This window comes from Pan troglodytes, chromosome 10, assembly GCF_028858775.2.
Source record: "Pan troglodytes isolate AG18354 chromosome 10, NHGRI_mPanTro3-v2.0_pri, whole genome shotgun sequence".
NCBI lineage: Eukaryota > Metazoa > Chordata > Mammalia > Primates > Hominidae > Pan > Pan troglodytes.
This window is the reverse complement of record NC_072408.2, coordinates 139,587,503-139,609,471: the sequence shown is the minus strand read 5'-3', so window position 1 is coordinate 139,609,471 and position 21,969 is coordinate 139,587,503. Positions and strand designations below refer to the sequence as shown.

The following is a 21,969-nucleotide window of genomic DNA, read 5'->3' as shown; positions in this document are numbered from 1 at the left end:
CCGTCTTCACCGCCACATCCTTCACGGCATCCAGGAGCTGGAAACAGTCTAGCCACTGACGGACAGACGGACAGGCAAAATGCAGTCCACGCACACGGCAATGTTCAGCCTTTTGTTTTTAATTTTTATTTTATTATTTCTTAGTAGAGAGGGGGTTTCATCATGTTGGCCAGGCTGGTTTCAAACTCCTGACCTCAAGTAATCCGCCTGCCTCGGCCTCGAAAAGTGCTAGGATTACAGGCGTGAGCCGCTGCACCCAGCCCTATTTTTATTTTTTATTTTATTTATTTATTTTTTTGAGACAGAGTCTCACTCTGTTGCCCAGGCTGGGGTGCAGTGGCACGATCTTGGCTCACTGCAACCTCTGCCTTCCTAGTTCAAGTGATTTTCCTGCCTCAGCCTCCCAAGTAGCTGGGATTACAGGCATGCATTACCACACCCAGCTAATTTTTTTTTTTTTTTTTTTTTTTTTTTAAGACAGAGTCTTTCTCTGTCGCCAGGCTGGAATGCAGTGGAGCGATCTTGGCTCACTGCAACCTCTGCCTCCCAGGTTCAAGCGATTCTCCTGCCTCAGCCTCCCGAGTAGCTGTGATTACAGGCACGTGCCACCACGCCCTGCTAATTTTTTTTTTTTTTTTTTTGAGACGGAGTCTCACTCTGTTGCCCAGCCTGGAGTGCAGTGGCACGATCTCGGCTCACTGCAAGCTCTGCCTCCCAGGTTCACGCCATTCTACCGCCTCAGCCTCCCGAGTAGCTGGGACTACAGGCGCCCACCACCACGCCTGGCTAATTTTTTGTATTTTTTTTAGTAGAGACAGGGTTTCACCATGTTAGCCAGGATGGTCTCGATCTCCTGACCTCGTGATCCGCCCGCCTCGGCCTCCCAAAGTGCTGGGATTACAGGCATGAGCCACCGCGCCTTGCCCATGCCCTGCTAATTTTTATATTTTTAGTAGAGACAAGGTTTCACCAGGTTGGCCAGGATGGCCTCGATTTCTTGACCTCGTGATCCACCCGCCTTGGCCTCCCAAAGTGCTGGGATTACAGGCATGAGCCACTCTGCCCAGCCGCTAATTTTTTATATTTTTGGTAGAGATAGGGTTTCACTATGTTGGCCAGGCTGGTCTTGAACTCCTGACCTCGAGTGATCCATCTGCCTCAAGTGATCCCAGCCTCCCAAAGTGCTGGGATTACAATCGTGAGCCACCGAGCCTGGCCTATTTTTATTTTCTTTAAAGAATCTTAAGGACAATCAAAAGTCAGCCTTTTTTAAAAGGAAAGAGGGCTGGGTATGTTGGCTCAAGCCTGTAATCCCAGCACTTTGGGAGGCCAAGGCAGGCAAATCATGAGGTCAGGAGTTCGAGACCAGCCTGGCCAACATGGCGAAACCCTTTCTCTACTAAAGATACAAAAAATTAGCCGGGCATGGTGGTGCACACCTGTAATCCCAGCTACTCGGGACGCTGAGGCAGGAGAAATCTCTTGAACCCAGGAGGCAGAGGTTGCAGTGAGCTGAGATCACGCCATTGCACTCCAGCCTGGGCGACAGGGCAAGACTCTGTCTCAAAAAAAAAAAAAAAAAAAAAAAAAAGCCCAGTGCAGTTGCTCCCACCTGTAATCCCAGGAGTTCAAAGACCAGCCTGGGCAACACAGGAAGACCCCATCTCTACAAAAAAAAGAAAACAATTAGCCAGGTGTGGCTGGGTGGGAACTTATAATCCTAGCTACTTGGGAGACTGTGGCAGGAAGATATCCCAGGAGTGTATGTGTGTGTGTGTGTGTGTGTATGTATAGATACATATATACATATATATATGTGTGTGTGTGTATGTGTATGTATGTGTGTGTGTGTATATATATATATATATATTTCTTTTTTTTTTTTCTTGTAGAAATGGGGTCTCGCTGTGTTGCCCAGGCTGGTCTCAAATTCCTGGCCTCAAGCAATCTTCCTGCCTCGGCCTCCCAAAGTACTGGGATGACAGGCATGAGCCACCACGACCAGATGCATGGTAAATTTTGTTTTATGTATCGTACCACACACACGAAAATTTAAAAAACATCTGGCTATGCATGTCTTTCAAAGCAACAGCAATTGTTCTGAGAGATTAAAGTCACCATTGAAGAACCTGCATTATCGTTTATTGTGATCCTAATTCGGTCCACAGTAACAATTGAAACTGCCTCGACTAAATTTTAAGTTTCTGGGGCAGCACCACCTGAAGGCAGCGACTGCCTTTTTAAAAGACAGGGTTCTGACATTCAGAGATTTCTGTTTCTCTATCCATCATTTTTGGGCATCTTGAATCACCTGATTTAGAGTCAGTGACATCCTGACTGGATTGGTTCTGCTCTCGCTGGGCGGGTGAGACCCCCAGACCCACGTCCACAGTGCACCTGATGTTCTCCCAGCGGTCGTCACTTCCCCAAGGAGGCCAGGTAGGCATACCAGAACAGAGCTGCCAGGTTGGCGAAGAGCACCCGGAACTGCCGAAAAGAACAGTCCAACAGGCCACGGTCAGCGGGAGGCCGTGGCCAGTTGTCCAGCCTCAGTCACCCAGTTCATTCGTTTACCCGTTTGTTGGTCGGGTGGTCCAACCACCCATCCATTACTGCATTTACTGAGCCTTTGTTCGTACCAAACGCTGTGCTAGGCCCCTAGCAGAGAGGAATGGAGAAGAAAAATGGTCCCCTAGTTACAGCGTTCACAGGCTACAGCGGCCCAGGAATCCCAAAGCCAAGTCACTCTCCTTTTTCCCCCTTCACTGCACACCTTAGCTCCTGGTTCAGCCTCTCTCACTCCAGGACCAGCCATCATGCAGGTGGCTGCACCCTCCTCAGGGGACACAGCTGACGAACAGGGGAGGGGCCCCAGACCTTCCCTCCTCTAACCCATCACCATCCCACTGCCCTGCTTTGGTGACTCAGCAGCTTCACCCTTCCCCAGAATCCTCTGGTCTAGTGCTGAGTCTCTCCCTGGCATGTGGTGCTATGAAAGTAGCAGCCCATGTGTCTGGTTAATCACCGCGTCTCCGAGTCTAGCAGCACGGCGCACAGTCACTGCTCAGGAAACGCTTGCTGAATGAATGCTGCTTCCGCATACACCTGCACCCACCTAGGATGGCGACTCTGCCCCCACGCTACTCAGAGGCGCGGCTTCCCGGCTCTCCCCTCTTCCATCCCAGATCCTCCGTGTTCCCGGCCAGTCTGTCTTCTCAGTTGTCTCTGCTTCCTTCTCTCAATTCCCGAGAACCAGTGGCCCATGGCTGTAGCTTCCTTAGCCTACTGTTCTTCAGTCACACTCCCTGGAAAATCCTTTATCCTTCCTGCCTTCTCACTTCCCCAGATGCTGACCACAGCTGGACAAGCCCCAGCCCCCTCTGCCCAGAAGTCTTTGTCTCTGCAGTCAGCATGCTCTCCCATCCTCCACATGGCCAAACTTGCCCCTTCTGTATCCCCTTAAAATGCCCGCCTGACTTCCTCTGCCCTCAGTCCCAGCCCCTGGCCCTCCAGAGAGGCACGTGGGGGCTTGAGGCAGGATGTCCCACTCTCGTGTCCGCTCAGCTGTCACTTTCTCTCTCCTCTCTCATCACAGAGGGCAGGGCCTCTGTCCCAAGCACCACTGTGAGTGTGCCGGGGGCTCACATCCACGCTGACTCCTTAGGGGACCCCGCAGAGCTGCTCTTTCTGGACATGCGTGTTTGCCCATCCCACAAGCAGCTTCACGTCTGCACCCACCATGGCCGCATCTCTGAGTGTCAGAACCCCCTCTGCCACCCAGCCTTCTTCCATCACTTCTCACCTTCTCTCAAACTTTTTAAAATTCATTTTTATAAAATAGAGATGGGGTCTCACTATGTTGCCCAGACTGGTCTCAAACTCCTGGCTTTGAGTGATCCTTCTGCCTCGGCCTCTCAAAGTTCTGGGATTACAGGCATGAGCCACCATGCCTGGCCCCTACAGACTTTGAGAGCATGTTCTAGACTTGTGATTTTTAAAATAATTCCCACCCACTCTTCAAGGCAATCTGGCTTCAGCCTCATGGAGCTGAAATTGCTCTGGGAAGGGCCACTGTTAAAGCCAAAGGAGATTTTTTTATTTTGCTTTAACTCCTGGCAACTTTGGCTAAGGGTGAACTGCCTCTTTGTCCTGTCTGTGTGCACCCCTGGTTTCCTGCTGCTTCTTGGTGTGTTTGTGGTGTGTGCAGTGTGCACACACTTGGCCGCCTCCCTCCTCTCCCTCGGGGGTCACCCTGGTTCTCTTCTCCCTCCTGGGCAGGGCTCAGAGCCGGTGCTAATGCAGGAAGGCCCTCTGCAGCTGAGGTCCAGCCACTGCAGGCCTGTTCAGGTCCTCCCTAGCAGCCGCCTGGGCTGGGACGGCACCCACCTTTCCCAGAAGGGCCACCTGCCCTGTGCCTAGACTGTTTGCACCAACAATGCGGGCTCCACACAGCTGCTGTCTTTCTAGGGGTCTGGAGCTTTGGGGCAGCAGGCAGAGATGCCCGCCCAGAGTACCAGTAAAAAACCCTGATGGGCGGCATACCTTCTGGGGGAGGGAAGCACGTGGCCCCTGCAGGCTCTGCCAGGCCTCCTCCTGTAGCATCTGGGGGTATCCTGCCATGCTGCAGGGGGTGCTGCACCCCATCCTCCCAGTGTGGGAGTGGTCCTGGGGACCCTGGCTGTGCATAAAGACAGTTGATCCCAGTGGCAGAGCCTGGAGCTCCAGCCTCCACACCACCAGCCCAGCCCCAATCTGACACCTTTGACTCAGCCCCCACAGCAGCTCCTTCATGCACAGGATAGCGGAAAGGCTCAGCTTACCCAGAAGGCCTTCACTCTGCACCTGGATGGGCCCACCCCTCGCCCAGGTGTGGCTGCCATGGCTGCAGGTGAGGCAGCTCTTCCAGGCCAGCGGCAGGACCCATGGCCGCACAGTGCCTGCCTTCAGGCTCAGCTGTAATTCATGAGCCCAGGGACCACGAATGCTTTGTTTCTTTTTAACGTTTTATTTTTTTTTGAGACAGGGTCTTACTCTGTTGCCCAGGCTAGAGTGCAGTGGCACAATCTCAGCTCACTCCAACCTCCGTCTCCCGGATTCAAGTGATTCTTGTGCCTCAGCCACCTGAGTAGCTGGGACTACAGGCACCTGCCACCATGCCTGGCTAATTTTTGTATTTTTAGTAGAGATGGGGTTTCGCTATGCTGGCCAGGCTGGTCTCGAACTCCTGGCTTCAAGTGATTTGCCCGCCTCAGCCTTCCATAGTGATGGGATTACAGGTGTGAGCTACTGTGACGGCCTTCTTTTTCTAAGTATAACTAGAGTTTATTTGGGCCAAGTTTGAGGACTGCAACCCAGGAGCATAGATTCAAGTTGCCTGCATGTACACTCCTGGGACTGGGAATGTTTCAAAGGCTAGAAAACTCATAGGCATCCCTGGCATGGGGGCTTTTAATGAGAATTTGCTGAACAAACAGAAGAGGCAAAGACGACCACTCGGGACACCCTTCTGTGTTGCTTCCTGAATCCCGAACTAGCAATGATTCAGGGTCATGGGCAAAATCCAAGGGTAGTTGAGGAGTCTAGACACTGGATGAAACCAAGTCTAGTGGAAAACTACAAAAGAAAGAAGAGAAGAGAAAAGAAGAGGGGAGGGAAGGGGGGGGAGGAAAGAGGAAGGAAGGAAGGAAGGAAAAGGCTGACAAAGTAATGTTGGCAGAGGCTGAGCCCCGTGGCCCTCACCTTCAGAGGGACGTAGTTGATGTTGATGAACTGTAGTGGCGTCCACACCCTCCAGTTCATCCTCAGCGCCGGCCAGAAGCCCCCCCTCATCTTGGCGGCGAAGGCTGAGGCGTCTTTCCCCTGCAAAGGAGGGAAGGCGGGTGGTGAACAGTCTCACTGCCCATCAGAACTGAATTCCGGGCACCCAGACCCTATCGTGATGGTTTTTAAACTGCTATTGGATTTTGTTCTGTGTGTACGCAGACAGCACACATGTGTACTCAGCACTGCGGCTCTAAGGAGCCAACCAGCAAGATGGAAAATGATCAGTGAGATGCCAGACAGCAGCCTGCTCATGCTGGCGGTGATGTCTGTCCTGGCCCAAAACTCCTTGCGGACAACTGGAGGAGGTGACTCCCAAGGCTGGCCCTGGGCACCAGAACTGCTACTCAGAGCTACGCTGTTAATTCCTCCCAAATAACCTCCAAAGTCGATGTCTTTCCAATCAAAACTTGTTAGGAGTTATGAAAAAAAAAAAAAAAAAAAAAAGGACCCCAGTAAGTTCATTCTAAATGTCAGCTGGTGGATTCAAGACCTGAACCCAAGACCTGAAACCATAAAGATCCTAGGAGCAATTCCTCTGGACGTCGGCCAAGACAAAGAATTTGTGACTAAGTGCTCAAAAGCAAATACAGCAAAACCAAAAACAGACAACAGGACTTCATTCAACAAAAAAGCTTCTGCACAGCAAAAGAAACAATCAACAGACAGTCTACAGCCTGGGAAAAAATATATGCATATTATGCATCCTACAAAGGACTGTTATCCAGAATCTGTGAGGAACTTACACAACTCAACAAGAAAGAAATGAATAACCTCATTAAAAAAGTGGGCAACGGACACAAACATTTTTCAAAAGAAGAAAAACAAGTGGCCAAGAAACATATGAAAAAATGTTCAACATCACTAATCATCAGAGAAATGCAAATTAAAACCAAAAGGAGATACCACCTCATGCCAGTCAGAATGGCTATTATTAAAAAGTCAAGTGGCCAGGCGCGGTGGCTCATGACCGTAATTTAAGCACTTTGGGAGGCTGAGGTGGGCGGATCACGAGGTCAGGAGTTTGAGGCCAGCCTGACCAACATGGGAAAACCCTGTCTCTACCAAAAAAAAAAAAAAAAAATTAGTCGGGCATGGTGGCGTGTGCCTGTAATCCCAGCTACTCAGGAGGCTGAGGCAGGAGAATCACTTGAACCCGGGAGGCAGAGGTTGCGGTGAGCCGAGATCGTGCCACTGCACTCCTGCCTGGCTGACACAGTGAAACTCTGCCTCAAAAAAAAAAAAAAAAGTCAAAAAACAATAGATGCTGGCAAGAATGTGGAGAAAAGTGAACACTTACACACTGCTGGTGGGAATGCAAATTAGTACAGCCTTTCTGGAAAACAGTATGGAAATTTCTCAAAGACCTGAAAATAGAACCACCATTCGTTCCAGCAATCCCACTACTGGGCCTCTACCCAAAGGAAAAGGAATCATATCAAACAATCCCTGCCCTCGTGTGTTTATCACAGCGCTATCCACAACAGCAAACACGTGGAATCAACCTAAACGTCCCCCAACAGAGGACTGGATAAAGAAAAAGTGCCATAAATACACCACGGAACACTACTCTGCTATAAAAAAAGAATGAACTCGGCCGCGCACGGTGGCTCACGCCTGTAATCTCAGCACTTTGGGAGGCTGAGGCAGGAAAATCGTTGAACCTGGGGGGCGGAGGTTGCAGTGAGATGAGATTGCGCCACTACACTCCAGCCTGGATGAAAGAGCGAGACTCTGTGTCAAAAAAAAAAAAAAAGCATGTCTTTTGCAGTGACGTCGATTGAACCGGGGGCCATTATCCCAAGTGAAACAACTCACAAATGGAAAGTCAAACACTGCATGTTCTCACTTTTTTTTTCCAAGACAGGGTCTCTCCATCTCACTCTGTTGCCCATGCTGGCTGGAGTGCAGTGGCGTGATCACGGCTCACTTGGCCTCAACCTCCTGGCATCAAGCCTCCGTCTCAGCCTCCTAAGTAGCTGGGACTACAGCCATGTGCCACCACAACCCTTTGATTTTTAATTTTTTTGTAGAGAAGGGGTCTCACTCTGTTGCCCAGGCTGGTCTCGACATCCTGGGTTCAAGTGACCTTCCTGCCTCAGCCGATGTTCTCACTCATAAGTGGTGGCTAAACAGTGGGTACACATGGACCAACAGAGGGAAATAACAGACACCAGAGACTTGAAAAGGTGGCGGGGAGAAGAGGGTTGAAAATCACCACTGACTACTTGGGTGATGGGAACTAAAAGCTCAGACTTCACCACAGCACAGTCACATAAGAAATCTGCACTCGTACCCTCTAAATATATAGAAACTAAAAAAAATTTTTAAAGAAATGCTTAAATATTTTCTTGTTTAAAGTAAGGGGGAGAGCTGGGTACAGTGGCTCATGCCTGTAATGCCAAGGTGGGCATATCACTTGAGGCCAGGAGTTCAAGACCAGCCTGGCCAACACAGAGGAACCCCATTGCTACTAAAAATACAAAAATTAGCCAGGCGTGGTGGTGGGCGCCTGTTGTCCCAGCTACTCTGGAGGCTGAGACATGAAAATCACTTGAACCCGAGAGGCGGAGGTTGCAGTGAGCCGATATTGTGCCACCACACTCCAGCCTGGGCGAGAGTGAGACTCCATCTCAAAAAAAAGAAAATAATCCAGCAAAAGAACAAAGAGTGCAGATAATTGCCTGTATCGATGGAAATGAGAATATTTCAAAATACTGGGGATTGCCCAATAAATGGTAATGAGAAAATTTGCTATGTAAGTGGAAAAATCAACACAGAAGTCTATCTCCTACTGTACACAAGTAAAACCATAAGGATACCGGAGGAAAGCAGAGGAGAATATTTCTATTATCTTCCTGTAAGGAAAGGCTTGAAGGAGAATAATGTCATATTTGAATACATGAACCTTTATAACTTCTGTATGGAGAAGTGAATGGTTAAAACAAATTTACTTTCAGGACAGAAGGTGACGCCAGGTGCAGTGGCTCACGCCTGTAATCCTAGCACTTTGAGAGACCGAGGCGGGTGGATCACGAGGTCAGGAGTTCAATACCAACCTGGCCAAGATGGTGAAACCCCGTCTCTACTAAAAACACAAAACAATTAGCCGGGCATGGTGGCGGGCACCTGCAATCCCAGCTATTTGGGAGGCTGAGGCAGAGAATTGCTTGAACCCAAGAGGCGAAGGTTGCAGTGATCTGAGATCACGCACTACACTCCAGCCTGGGCAACACAGTGAGACTCCGTCTCAAAAAAAAAAAAAAAAAAGGTGACACGTCTCAGACACACAGCACAACCTGGCTGGTGCTCCTAGAGATGGTGAGGATTTGAAGGTGCTCGTGAACGGGGGAGGTGGGACAGTCAGAACAGATACACCTGCTAAGTGCAGGTGAACACGCCTCCCACGCGTTGGATTCTGACTGGGATTATGCCGGTAGGTTAACCTCCAGGCCCGGAACTCTTCTGTGTTATCAGTAGGGGTCTCAAACTTCTTGTGCCACAGATCTCTTTGGCAGTTTAGTGAAGCCTGTGGACCCCCTTCTCAGAATGTTTTGTAATCTATAAAATAAAATACGGCTGGGCGCAGTGGCTCACGCTTGTAATCCCAGCACTTTGGGAGGCCGAGGCAGGCGGATCACGAGGTCAGGAGTTCAAGACAAGCCTGGCCAACATGGTGAAACCCCATCTCTACTAAAAATACAAAAATAAGCTGGGTGTGGTGGCGGGCTCCTGTAATCCCAGCTACTCAGGAGGCTGAGGCAGGAGAATCGTTTGAACCCGGGAGGCAGAGGTTGCAGTGAGCCGAAATCGCACCACTGCACTCCAGCCTGGGCAACAGGGCGAGACTCTGCCTCAAAAATAAAAAATAAATAAATAAATAAATAAATAAATAAAATAGGACTACAAAGGAACCAATAATATTGAAATACAGTTATCAAAATATTCAGAAAAAATTTTGACAGACTAATGTGTTTATTTATTTATTTTTGTCTTTTGAACCAGTGTCTTGCTCTGTTACCCAGGCTGGAGTGCAGTGGTGTGATCTCTGCTCACTGCAGCCTCCACATCTTGGGCTCAAGGGATCTTCTCACCTCAGCCTCCCAAATAGCTGGAACTACAGATGCACATCACCACACTGGCTCATTTTTTATTTTTTGAGAGATGGGTATTCGCCATGTTGCCCAGGCTGGTCCCGAACTCCTGGCCTCAAGCTATCCACTGGCCTTGGCCTCACAAAGTGCTGGTATTACAGGTGTGCACCATCACGCTCGGCCCTGTTTCTTTTTTCTTTTTTTTTTTGAGGCAGAGTCTTGCTCTGTTGCCCAGACTGGAGTGCAGTGGCACAATCTCAGCTCACCGCAACCTCCACCTCCCGGCTTCAAGCGATTCTCCTGCCTCAGCCTCCCGAGTAGCTGGGATTACAGGCACGCACCACCATACCTGGCTAATTTGTTTTGTTTTGTTTTTTGTTTTTGAGATGGAGTCTGGCTCTATTACCCAGGCTAGAGTGCAGTGGCGACATCTCGGCTCACGGCAAGCTCCACCTCCCGGGTTCACGCCATTCTCCTGCCTCAGCCTCCCAAGTAGCTGGGACTACAGGCGACCGCCACTGTGCCCAGATAAATTTTTTGTATTTTTAGTAGAGACGAGGTTTCACCATGTTGGCCAGGCTGGTCTCGAACTCCTGACCTCAGGTGATCCACCTGCCTCGCCCTCCCAAAGTGCTGGGATTACAGGCGTGAGCCACTGTGCCCGGCCTGTTTCTTTCTTTACACAGTGACAAGACCTCTAATGGCAGGTCCAAGTAGTAATGAGCATAAATTATATTTCGAGATATCTGTAACAACTGATGTGATATAAAAATATCTGATTAGCTGGGTGTGGTGGCACGCACATGTAGTCCCAGCTACTTGGGAGGCTGAGGCAAGAGGATTGCTTGAACCCAGGAGTTTGAGGCTGCAGTGAGCTATGATTGTGCTACTGCACTGCAGCCTGGGTGACAGAGTGAAACCCTGTCTTTAAATAAATAAATAAAGTGACTCTACTGGGTACAAACAGGTCCTGCCAATACTAGACGTTTGCTTCCTATATTCATAAAAGAAAATGCAAAATTTCAATTTGAGTGAAAAATCTGCAGACCCTCTGAATTCTGCCAAGAATGTCAGGTGAAGAATCCCTGTGCTAAATGAAGAGCTGCAGTAAGTGCTGTGGCAGACACCCACCTCCAGAAAGTTCATGATGAGGAAGAACAACATGAGGAAGGCCGGTGCAAGGACGAGGCGGTCCAGGAGAAGCCTCCTGAGCCCTGCCAGGGGGACCTCAGGAGGGATCCAATGTTCCATGAAGAAGTAGAAGAAGTGACTCAGCGGCCCTGTGAAGAAGAACCTGAGGCCCCCAGGGGGTGTGAGCCAGATTGTGGTTCTCTGGATGTGCTCTTCTCTGGTCTAGCTTCACCCCCAAATCCCAGGTCCTAAGCCCTGCTTCCTGATGTCCCTCAGTATTGGCCACACAGGTCTGTACAGATAAGTCGGCTTCAGGGGCGCTCTGTCTCTGTTGCTCTAACAGACCAGACTTGCTCCTGCCGTTGACTCTCTGCTCCCAGCGCTTCCCCACCTAGCTCTGTTGGCTCGCTCCTCCTCACATTGTCAGCTTCTAGGTCGTCCCAGCACGTGTGCACGCCTGTGCTAACACTCTTGGCCCTGGTTCATTTTCTGCCTAGCACTGTCCTTATCTCATATGTTAGGTTAGTCTGTGCCTCTCGTCCCCCCTAGAAGGCAGGCTCCACAAGGCAGGCTACGTCTTCTGTCCACTGCAGTGCCCAGAACAGGGCCTGGCTTCGAGAACACTCAATAATGAATCATCAGACATGTCCCTGGTTGTGGAGCTTTTCATTAAACTCACTAGGCTAACTGGCAAGGGAACTCACTAGGTTAACTGGCAAGGGCACTCACTAGGCTAACAAACTGGCAAGGGAACTCACTAGGCTAAAAAACTGGCAAGGGAACTCACTAACTGGCAAGGGCACTAACTGGCTAAGGGCGCTCACTAACTAACTGGCAAGGGCGCTCACTAACTGGCAAGGGCGCTCACTAACTGGCAAGGACGCTCACTAACTAACTGGCTAAGGGAGCTCACTAATTAACTGGCAAGGGAGCTCACTAACTAACTGGCAAGGGCGCTCACTAACTGGCAAGGGAGCTCACTAACTAACTGGCAAGGGAGCTCTCTAACTAACTGGCAAGGGAGCTCTCTAACTAACTGGCTAAGGGAGCTCACTAACTAACTGGCAAGGGCACTCACTAACTGGCAAGGGAGCTCACTAACTAACTGGCAAGGGTGCTCACTAACTAACTGGCTAAGGGAGCTCACTAACTAACTGGCTAAGGGAGCTCACTAACTAACTGGCAAGGGCGCTCACTAACTGGCTAAGGGAGTTCACTAACTAACTGGCTAAGGGAGCTCACTAACTAACTGGCAAGGGCTCTCACTAACTAACTGGCTAAGGGAGCTCACTAACTAACTGGCAAGGGAACTCACTAACTAACTGGCTAAGGGAGCTCACTAACTAACTGGCTAAGGGAGCTCACTAACTAACTGGCAAGGGAGCTCACTAACTAACTGGCAAGGGAGCTCACTAACTAACTGGCTAAGGGAGCTCACTAACTAACTGGCAAGGGAGCTCACTAACTAACTGGCAAGGGAGCTCACTAACTAACTGGCTAAGGGAGCTCACTAACTAACTGGCAAGGGAACTCACTAACTAACTGGCTAAGGGAGCTCACTAACTAACTGGCTAAGGGAGCTCACTAACTAACTGGCTAAGGGAGCTCACTAACTAACTGGCAAGGGCGCTCACTAACTGGCAAGGGCGCTCACTAACTAACTGGCTAAGGGAGCTCACTAACTAACTGGCTAAGGGAGCTCACTAACTAACTGGCAAGGGCGCTCACTAACTGGCAAGGGCGCTCACTAACTAACTGGCAAGGGAGCTCTCTAACTAACTGGCTAAGGGAGCTCACTAACTAACTGGCTAAGGGAGCTCACTAACTAACTGGCTAAGGGAGCTCTCTAACTAACTGGCTAAGGGAGCTCTCTAACTAACTGGCAAGGGAGCTCTCTAACTAACTGGCTAAGGGAGCTCACTAACTAACTGGCAAGGGCGCTCACTAACTGGCAAGGGAGCTCACTAACTAACTGGCAAGGGAGCTCTCTAACTAACTGGCAAGGGAGCTCTCTAACTAACTGGCTAAGGGAGCTCACTAACTGGCAAGGGCGCTCACTAACTAACTGGCAAGGGAGCTCTCTAACTAACTGGCTAAGGGAGCTCACTAACTAACTGGCTAAGGGAGCTCTCTAACTAACTGGCTAAGGGAGCTCACTAACTAACTGGCTAAGGGAGCTCTCTACCTACCTGGCTAAGGGAGCTCTCTAACTAACTGGCTAAGGGAGCTCAATAACTAACTGGCTAAGGGAGCTCACTAACTAACTGGCAAGGGAGCTCACTAACTAACTGGCAAGGGCGCTCACTAACTAACTGGCAAGGGCGCTCACTAACTAACTGGCAAGGGAGCTCTCTAACTAACTGGCTAAGGGAGCTCACTAACTAACTGGCAAGGGCGCTCACTAACTGGCAAGGGAGCTCACTAACTAACTGGCAAGGGAGCTCTCTAACTAACTGGCAAGGGAGCTCTCTAACTAACTGGCTAAGGGAGCTCACTAACTAACTGGCAAGGGTGCTCACTAACTAACTGGCTAAGGGAGCTCACTAACTAACTGGCTAAGGGAGCTCACTAACTAACTGGCTAAGGGAGCTCACTAACTAACTGGCAAGGGCGCTCACTAACTGGCTAAGGGAGTTCACTAACTAACTGGCTAAGGGAGCTCACTAACTAACTGGCAAGGGCTCTCACTAACTAACTGGCTAAGGGAGCTCACTAACTAACTGGCTAAGGGAGCTAACTAACTGGCAAGGGAGCTCACTAACTAACTGGCTAAGGGAGCTCACTAACTAACTGGCAAGGGAGCTCACTAACTAACTGGCAAGGGAGCTCACTAACTAACTGGCTAAGGGAGCTAACTAACTGGCAAGGGAGCTCACTAACTAACTGGCTAAGGGAGCTCACTAACTAACTGGCAAGGGAGCTCACTAACTAACTGGCTAAGGGAGCTCACTAACTAACTGGCAAGGGCTCTCACTAACTAACTGGCTAAGGGAGCTCACTAACTAACTGGCTAAGGGAGCTCACTAACTAACTGGCTAAGGGAGCTAACTAACTGGCAAGGGAGCTCACTAACTAACTGGCTAAGGGAGCTCACTAACTAACTGGCAAGGGAGCTCACTAACTAACTGGCAAGGGAGCTCACTAACTAACTGGCTAAGGGAGCTCACTAACTAACTGGCAAGGGAACTCACTAACTAACTGGCTAAGGGAGCTCAATAACTAACTGGCTAAGGGAGCTCACTAACTAACTGGCTAAGGGAGCTCACTAACTAACTGGCAAGGGAGCTCACTAACTAACTGGCAAGGGCGCTCACTAACTAACTGGCAAGGGCGCTCACTAACTAACTGGCAAGGGAGCTCTCTAACTAACTGGCTAAGGGAGCTCACTAACTAACTGGCAAGGGCGCTCACTAACTGGCAAGGGAGCTCACTAACTAACTGGCAAGGGAGCTCTCTAACTAACTGGCAAGGGAGCTCTCTAACTAACTGGCTAAGGGAGCTCACTAACTAACTGGCAAGGGTGCTCACTAACTAACTGGCTAAGGGAGCTCACTAACTAACTGGCTAAGGGAGCTCACTAACTAACTGGCTAAGGGAGCTCACTAACTAACTGGCAAGGGCGCTCACTAACTGGCTAAGGGAGTTCACTAACTAACTGGCTAAGGGAGCTCACTAACTAACTGGCAAGGGCTCTCACTAACTAACTGGCTAAGGGAGCTCACTAACTAACTGGCTAAGGGAGCTAACTAACTGGCAAGGGAGCTCACTAACTAACTGGCTAAGGGAGCTCACTAACTAACTGGCAAGGGAGCTCACTAACTAACTGGCAAGGGAGCTCACTAACTAACTGGCTAAGGGAGCTAACTAACTGGCAAGGGAGCTCACTAACTAACTGGCTAAGGGAGCTCACTAACTAACTGGCAAGGGAGCTCACTAACTAACTGGCTAAGGGAGCTCACTAACTAACTGGCAAGGGCTCTCACTAACTAACTGGCTAAGGGAGCTCACTAACTAACTGGCTAAGGGAGCTAACTAACTGGCAAGGGAGCTCACTAACTAACTGGCTAAGGGAGCTCACTAACTAACTGGCAAGGGAGCTCACTAACTAACTGGCAAGGGAGCTCACTAACTAACTGGCTAAGGGAGCTCACTAACTAACTGGCAAGGGAACTCACTAACTAACTGGCTAAGGGAGCTCACTAACTAACTGGCTAAGGGAGCTCACTAACTAACTGGCAAGGGCGCTCACTAACTGGCAAGGGCGCTCACTAACTAACTGGCTAAGGGAGCTCTCTAACTGGCAAGGGCGCTCACTAACTAACTGGCAAGGGAGCTCTCTAACTAACTGGCTAAGGGAGCTCTCTAACTGGCAAGGGCGCTCACTAACTAACTGGCTAAGGGAGCTCACTAACTGGCAAGGGCGCTCACTAATTAACTGGCTAAGGGAGCTCACTAACTGGCAAGGGCGCTCACTAACTAACTGGCAAGGGAGCTCTCTAACTAACTGGCTAAGGGAGCTCACTAACTAACTGGCTAAGGGAGCTCTCTAACTAACTGGCTAAGGGAGCTCACTAACTAACTGGCTAAGGGAGCTCTCTACCTACCTGGCTAAGGGAGCTCTCTAACTAACTGGCTAAGGGAGCTCAATAACTAACTGGCTAAGGGAGCTCTCTAACTAACTGGCAAGGGAGCTCTCTAACTAACTGGCTAAGGGAGTTCACTAACTAACTGGCAAGGGAGCTCACTAACTAACTGGCAAGGGCGCTCACTAACTAACTGGCAAGGGCGCTCACTAACTAACTGGCAAGGGAGCTCTCTAACTAACTGGCTAAGGGAGCTCACTAACTAACTGGCAAGGGCGCTCACTAACTGGCAAGGGAGCTCACTAACTAACTGGCAAGGGAGCTCTCTAACTAACTGGCTAAGGGAGCTCACTAACTAACTGGCAAGGGTGCTCACTAACTAACTGGCTAAGGGAGCTCACTAACTAACTGGCTAAGGGAGCTCACTAACTAACTGGCAAGGGCGCTCACTAACTGGCTAAGGGAGTTCACTAACTAACTGGCTAAGGGAGCTCACTAACTAACTGGCAAGGGCTCTCACTAACTAACTGGCTAAGGGAGCTCACTAACTAACTGGCTAAGGGAGCTAACTAACTGGCAAGGGAGCTCACTAACTAACTGGCTAAGGGAGCTCACTAACTAACTGGCAAGGGAGCTCACTAACTAACTGGCAAGGGAGCTCACTAACTAACTGGCTAAGGGAGCTCACTAACTAACTGGCAAGGGAACTCACTAACTAACTGGCTAAGGGAGCTCACTAACTAACTGGCTAAGGGAGCTCACTAACTAACTGGCTAAGGGAGCTCACTAACTAACTGGCAAGGGCGCTCACTAACTGGCAAGGGCGCTCACTAACTAACTGGCTAAGGGAGCTCACTAACTGGCAAGGGCGCTCACTAATTAACTGGCTAAGGGAGCTCACTAACTGGCAAGGGCGCTCACTAACTAACTGGCAAGGGAGCTCACTAACTAACTGGCTAAGGGAGCTCTCTAACTAACTGGCTAAGGGAGCTCACTAACTAACTGGCTAAGGGAGCTCTCTAACTAACTGGCTAAGGGAGCTCACTAACTAACTGGCTAAGGGAGCTCTCTACCTACCTGGCTAAGGGAGCTCTCTAACTAACTGGCTAAGGGAGCTCAATAACTAACTGGCTAAGGGAGCTCACTAACTAACTGGCAAGGGAGCTCACTAACTAACTGGCAAGGGAGCTCTCTAACTAACTGGCTAAGGGAGCTCACTAAGTAACTGGCAAGGGCGCTCACTAACTAACTGGCAAGGGAGCTCTCTAACTAACTGGCTAAGGGAGCTCACTAACTAACTGGCAAGGGAGCTCTCTAACTAACTGGCAAGGGCGCTCACTAACTAACTGGCAAGGGAGCTCTCTAACTAACTGGCTAAGGGAGCTCACTAACTAACTGGCAAGGGAGCTCTCTAACTAACTGGCTAAGGGAGCTCACTAAGTAACTGGCAAGGGCGCTCACTAACTAACTGGCAAGGGCGCTCACTAACTAACTGGCAAGGGAGCTCTCTAACTAACTGGCTAAGGGAGCTCACTAACTAACTGGCAAGGGAGCTCTCTAACTAACTGGCTAAGGGAGCTCACTAACTAACTGGCTAAGGGAGCTCTCTAACTAACTGGCTAAGGGCGCTCACTAACTAACTGGCAAGGGAGCTCACTAACTAACTGGCAAGGGCGCTCACTAACTAACTGGCAAGGGAGCTCTCTAACTAACTGGCTAAGGGAGCTCACTAACTAACTGGCAAGGGAGCTCTCTAACTAACTGGCTAAGGGAGCTCACTAACTAACTGGCTAAGGGAGCTCTCTAACTAACTGGCTAAGGGCGCTCACTAACTAACTGGCAAGGGAGCTCACTAACTAACTGGCAAGGGCGCTCACTAACTAACTGGCAAGGGAGCTCTCTAACTGGCAAGGGCGCTCACTAACTAACTGGCAAGGGAGCTCTCTAACTGGCAAGGGAGCTCTCTAACTAACTGGCAAGGGAGCTCTCTAACTGGCAAGGGAGCTCAATAACTAACTGGCTAAGGGAGCTCACTAACTAACTGGCTAAGGGAGCTCACTAACTAACTGGCTAAGGGAGCTCAGTAACTAACTGGCTAAGGGAGCTCACTAACTAACTGGCAAGGGCGCTCACTAACTAACTGGCAAGGGAGCTCACTAACTAACTGGCAAGGGAGCTCTCTAACTGGCAAGGGAGCTCACTAACTAACTGGCTAAGGGAGCTCACTAACTAACTGGCAAGGGCGCTCACTAACTAACTGGCAAGGGAGCTCTCTAACTAACTGGCTAAGGGAGCTCTCTAACTAACTGGCTAAGGGCGCTCACTAACTAACTGGCAAGGGAGCTCACTAACTAACTGGCAAGGGAGCTCTCTAACTGGCAAGGGAGCTCACTAACTAACTGGCTAAGGGAGCTCACTAACTAACTGGCAAGGGCGCTCACTAACTAACTGGCAAGGGCGCTCACTAACTAACTGGCTAAGGGAGCTCACTAACTAACTGGCTAAGGGAGCTCACTAACTAACTGGCAAGGGCGCTCACTAACTAACTGGCTAAGGGAGCTCACTAACTAACTGGCTAAGGGAGCTCACTAACTAACTGGCAAGGGAGCTCACTAACTAACTGGCAAGGGCGCTCACTAACTAACTGGCAAGGGCGCTCACTAACTAACTGGCAAGGGAGCTCACTAACTAAGTGGCAAGGGCAGGACCTGGTGCAGCACTCTAGCTTGTGTCCGTTGCTACTAATCATTCCCCTGTGTGTTTGGGAGAGAATGGAACCAGCTGCCACATCTACTGGGACAAGAGGCCTGCAGTTCCATAAAATTCAGCAACAAAAAGAGGGGTCTTTCAACTTGTGACGTTGACAGTCTTTAGATAAGTGGTTCTCAGTGTGTTTTCCCACCCAGTCATAGGGGGTTATGTGGCCTATGCAGGGATTCTCAGTGGGGAAGGGGACTGAAGTCCTGTGGATGGGAAAACTGTACTTGGATGAGGCCTGCTAGGTGATCTCATCACCTGCCCCTCTTGGGGGGATTACTGCTTTAAATACATTATGGAAAAATCCATGATGACTCAAGTTAGCAAGCTTGGAGGTATAAAAATGATCTTCAGGAATTCTGAATTAAAGAAAAAATCACTGTAGTTGGAAAATACTTCAAATAATCCATCTGTAACATTATTGTTGGCCGAGAGCTCAGGGTGGATTAAATTGGTAAAACTCTTGAATTACCGTGCTTTTGCAATTCAGAAAGTGGTTCAGAAACTAGACATTTTTCAGGGTACCGAAGCATTTATTTTCTGGATGTTTACACTATGAAAATAACAATAGAGGCCAGGCACTGTGGCTCGCGCCTGTAATCCCAGCACTTTGGGAGGCCAAGGTGGGCGGATCACGAGGTCAGGAGATTGAGACCATCCTGTGAATGGTGAAACCCTGTCTCTACTAAAAATACAAAAAATTAGCCGGGCGTGGTGGCAGGCGCCTGTAGTCCCAGCTACTCGGGAGGCTGAGTCGGGAGAATGGCATGAACCCAGGAGGCAGAGCTTGCAGTAAGCCAAGATCGCGCCACCGCACTCCAGTCTGGGCAGCAGAGTGAGATTCCGTCTCAAAAAAAAAAAAAAAAATTAAAATAACAATAGAAACTAACTGGTCAAATTGGAGTCAGTTTTCCCTTTCCATGAGCCCAGTCTAGGACGCTTTCAGGGTTTTTGAATCCTGAAGTCTGACTTTAGGTTAAGTTGAGTTACTTGTCCTCAGGTTTGCCTCTCAGCCCAATTAAGACAGTCACCCCTACCCATCCAATTAAAAAGAAACATGATAAAACCACAAATGTGAGGCTGTACTCCTAGCACTGTAATCCCAGCACTTTGGGAGGCCAAGGAAGGTGGATCACTTGAGGTCAGGAGTTCAAGACCAGCCTGGCCAACATGGTGAAACCCCATCTCTACTAAAAATAACAAAAATTAGCTGGGCATGGCGGTGTGTGCCTGTAATCCCAGCTATTTGAGAGGCTGAGGCAGGAGAATCACTTGAACCAGGGAGGCAGAGGTTGCAGTAAGCCTGGGTGACAGAGTGAGACTCTGTCTCCAAAAAAAAGAAAAAACAAAAAAAACCACGTATGCGTATATATGCCATACAAACTATATGAACCATTCGAGTTTTTTCCCATGATGATTACTACAATGGTTTTTTAAAAATTATATTTCCAAATAAGAGTACTCCAACTACTCGGTTTTGGTGCCCAGCTTGGTTGCACTCAGCGGCTACAAGGTAAACCCAACCCTTGTATGGCACTCACCCGTAAACGGCATATCTCAGAGGCCCACCGACATCCAGACTTCTAGAGTTTTCTTTTTTCCGCTTCTTCTCAATCATCTGGGCCAGGAAGTTCCCAAGTGCTGACAAAATGCCACTGTGGAGAGAGAGGTCATCAGAAAACAGCAGTGACCAGCAGGAGGGTGTCCCTTTCCCATAGGTGAATTAGCAGGGCCGTTCTGAGGCCATGCAGCAGACGGGCGGGGGGTAGGAATTCTTGTTAAAGCGGCTGCAATGTATAGTTCTTGTATCAAAAGGTGGAGACGGTGGACTTAAACACACAGGTAAGGACAAGTGGCTTTCCAGTATCAATGTCAACATCCTGGCTGTGATGTTATACTATAATTTGGCAGTTTGGGAGTTAGGAAGCTGTGTGGTTATGAACGGGCAACAGGACAGCCCTATCATGACGCTGTTCTGCATTTTGACTGTGGTAGTGAACACAAGAATGTACAGATGTGATAAAACTGTACAGAACAGATACAGCTACAAGAAAAATGGAGAAATCCGAATAGGATCTGTGGACTGTGTCCACGCAATGCCCTGGTCGATACTGCACTACGTTTCACAGAATGTAACCAATGGGGGACACTGGGAAGGTGTACAAGGAATCTCTCCATGTTAGTCTTGTAACTGTTTGTGAATCTACAATTATCACAATAAAAATTTCCATAAAAAGGTGGAACAGGCCCAGTGGCTCCCTCCAGGCCTTGGTTTGTATTTGCCTTCTGAGAAGCTCTCTGGACTATAAAATCCAAAATTCCTAGCACGGACCTAGACACCTTCTCGATCAGATCCCTGGCGATTCCCTTCACATCTCCTGCCTCTTGCTCAGGGTTCACTTTCTCCACACACAGATCTTCCCTCCCTCGGGACTGAGTCCAAGCTGCACCTCTCTCCGCCTTTCTTTAACGCCGGCCTTCCCTTCAAAACCTAACAGAGACCTTTGCCCTGCTGTTCCCTGTGCCAGGAGAGCCTCTGCTCCACTTCTTTACACAGCCTGTTCAATGTCACCTTCTCAAAAAACACCTTCCCTGGCCGTGTCTCCACCCGCGCCGTGCGGACCCGCGCCCCGCAGACTCGCTCCCTTGGCCCTGTCTCCACACGCTCCATGCGGACCCGCTCCCCTGGCCGTGTCTTCACCCGCGCCCCGCAGACCCGCTCCCCTGGCCGTGTCTTCACCCGCGCCCCGCAGACCCGCTCCCCTGGCCCTGTCTTCACCCGCGCCCCGCAGACCCGCTCCCCTGGCCCTGTCTTCACCCGCGCCCCGCAGACCCGCTCCCCTGGCCCTGTCTTCACCCGCGCCCCGCAGACCCGCTCCCCTGGCCGTGTCTTCACCCGCGCCCCGCAGACCCGCTCCCCTGGCCCTGTCTTCACCCGCGCCATGAGGACTCGCTCCCTTGGCCCTGTCTTTACCCGCGTCTGCGGACCCGCTCCCCTGGCCGTGTCTTCACCCGCGCCCCCAAGACCCGCTCCCCTGGCCCTGTCTTCACCCGCGCCTGCGGACCCGCTCCCCTTGCCGTGGCTTCCCCGGGCGCGCGGGGCCCCTGTTGGGTCCTTGGGTGGAACCTCAGCGCCGACCCCCGGGTCTGGGCGGGCCCTCCACGCGCTGGGAGGGCGGGATCCGCAAGGCGCCTCACAATCGCTGACTGGGGACGCGGGTGTCGCCGCGGGAAGTTCAGCGCCGGGTCGGAGGGCGCCCGCTCCGGGGGTTCTGACCCGGGCGCGCCCCCAGCCTGGTCCCGGCCCGGCGCTCCAGTCCAGGCCCCGCGCCGCTGCGGCCGACCTGGGGCCGGGGCGGCGTCCGATTCCCGCGCCCCCGCTCACCTGGTGGCCGCCTTGGTGAGCACCGGGTAGAGCCGCAGGAAGAGCAGGTACTGGGCGAGCGCCCGCCGCGGCAGCGCCCCGAGCCCGGCTTCGGCCCGCAGCCTGGACGCGGCCGGCGCCATCGCCTCCCCAGCGCCGTGCCGCCGGGGGCACCGACCCCACCTCAGGCTGGCCGGGCGCGGAGCCCGAGGCGCCGAGA

General features: G+C 50.7%; 1 protein-coding gene across 2 annotated transcripts; it reads right to left on the bottom strand.

The window, feature by feature from the left end:
• Positions 1-2,120: 2,120 nt before the first annotated feature.
• PXMP2 (peroxisomal membrane protein 2) lies at positions 2,121-21,907 on the bottom strand. Of its 2 annotated transcripts, none has more exons than XM_016924698.3 (5): positions 21,771-21,907; positions 19,927-20,040; positions 11,046-11,208; positions 5,740-5,859; positions 2,121-2,487 (listed from the first exon to the last, which is right to left on the bottom strand). In XM_016924698.3, exons 1-5 carry the CDS (start codon positions 21,890-21,892, stop codon positions 2,419-2,421), a joined length of 588 nt encoding a protein of 195 aa, XP_016780187.1. In that variant the 5' UTR covers positions 21,893-21,907; the 3' UTR covers positions 2,121-2,418. The 2 variants fall into 2 exon arrangements, with proteins under 2 accessions (XP_016780187.1, XP_016780188.1); XM_016924699.4 differs by lacking the exon at positions 2,121-2,487 and adding an exon at positions 5,418-5,613.
• Positions 21,908-21,969: the final 62 nt, after the last annotated feature.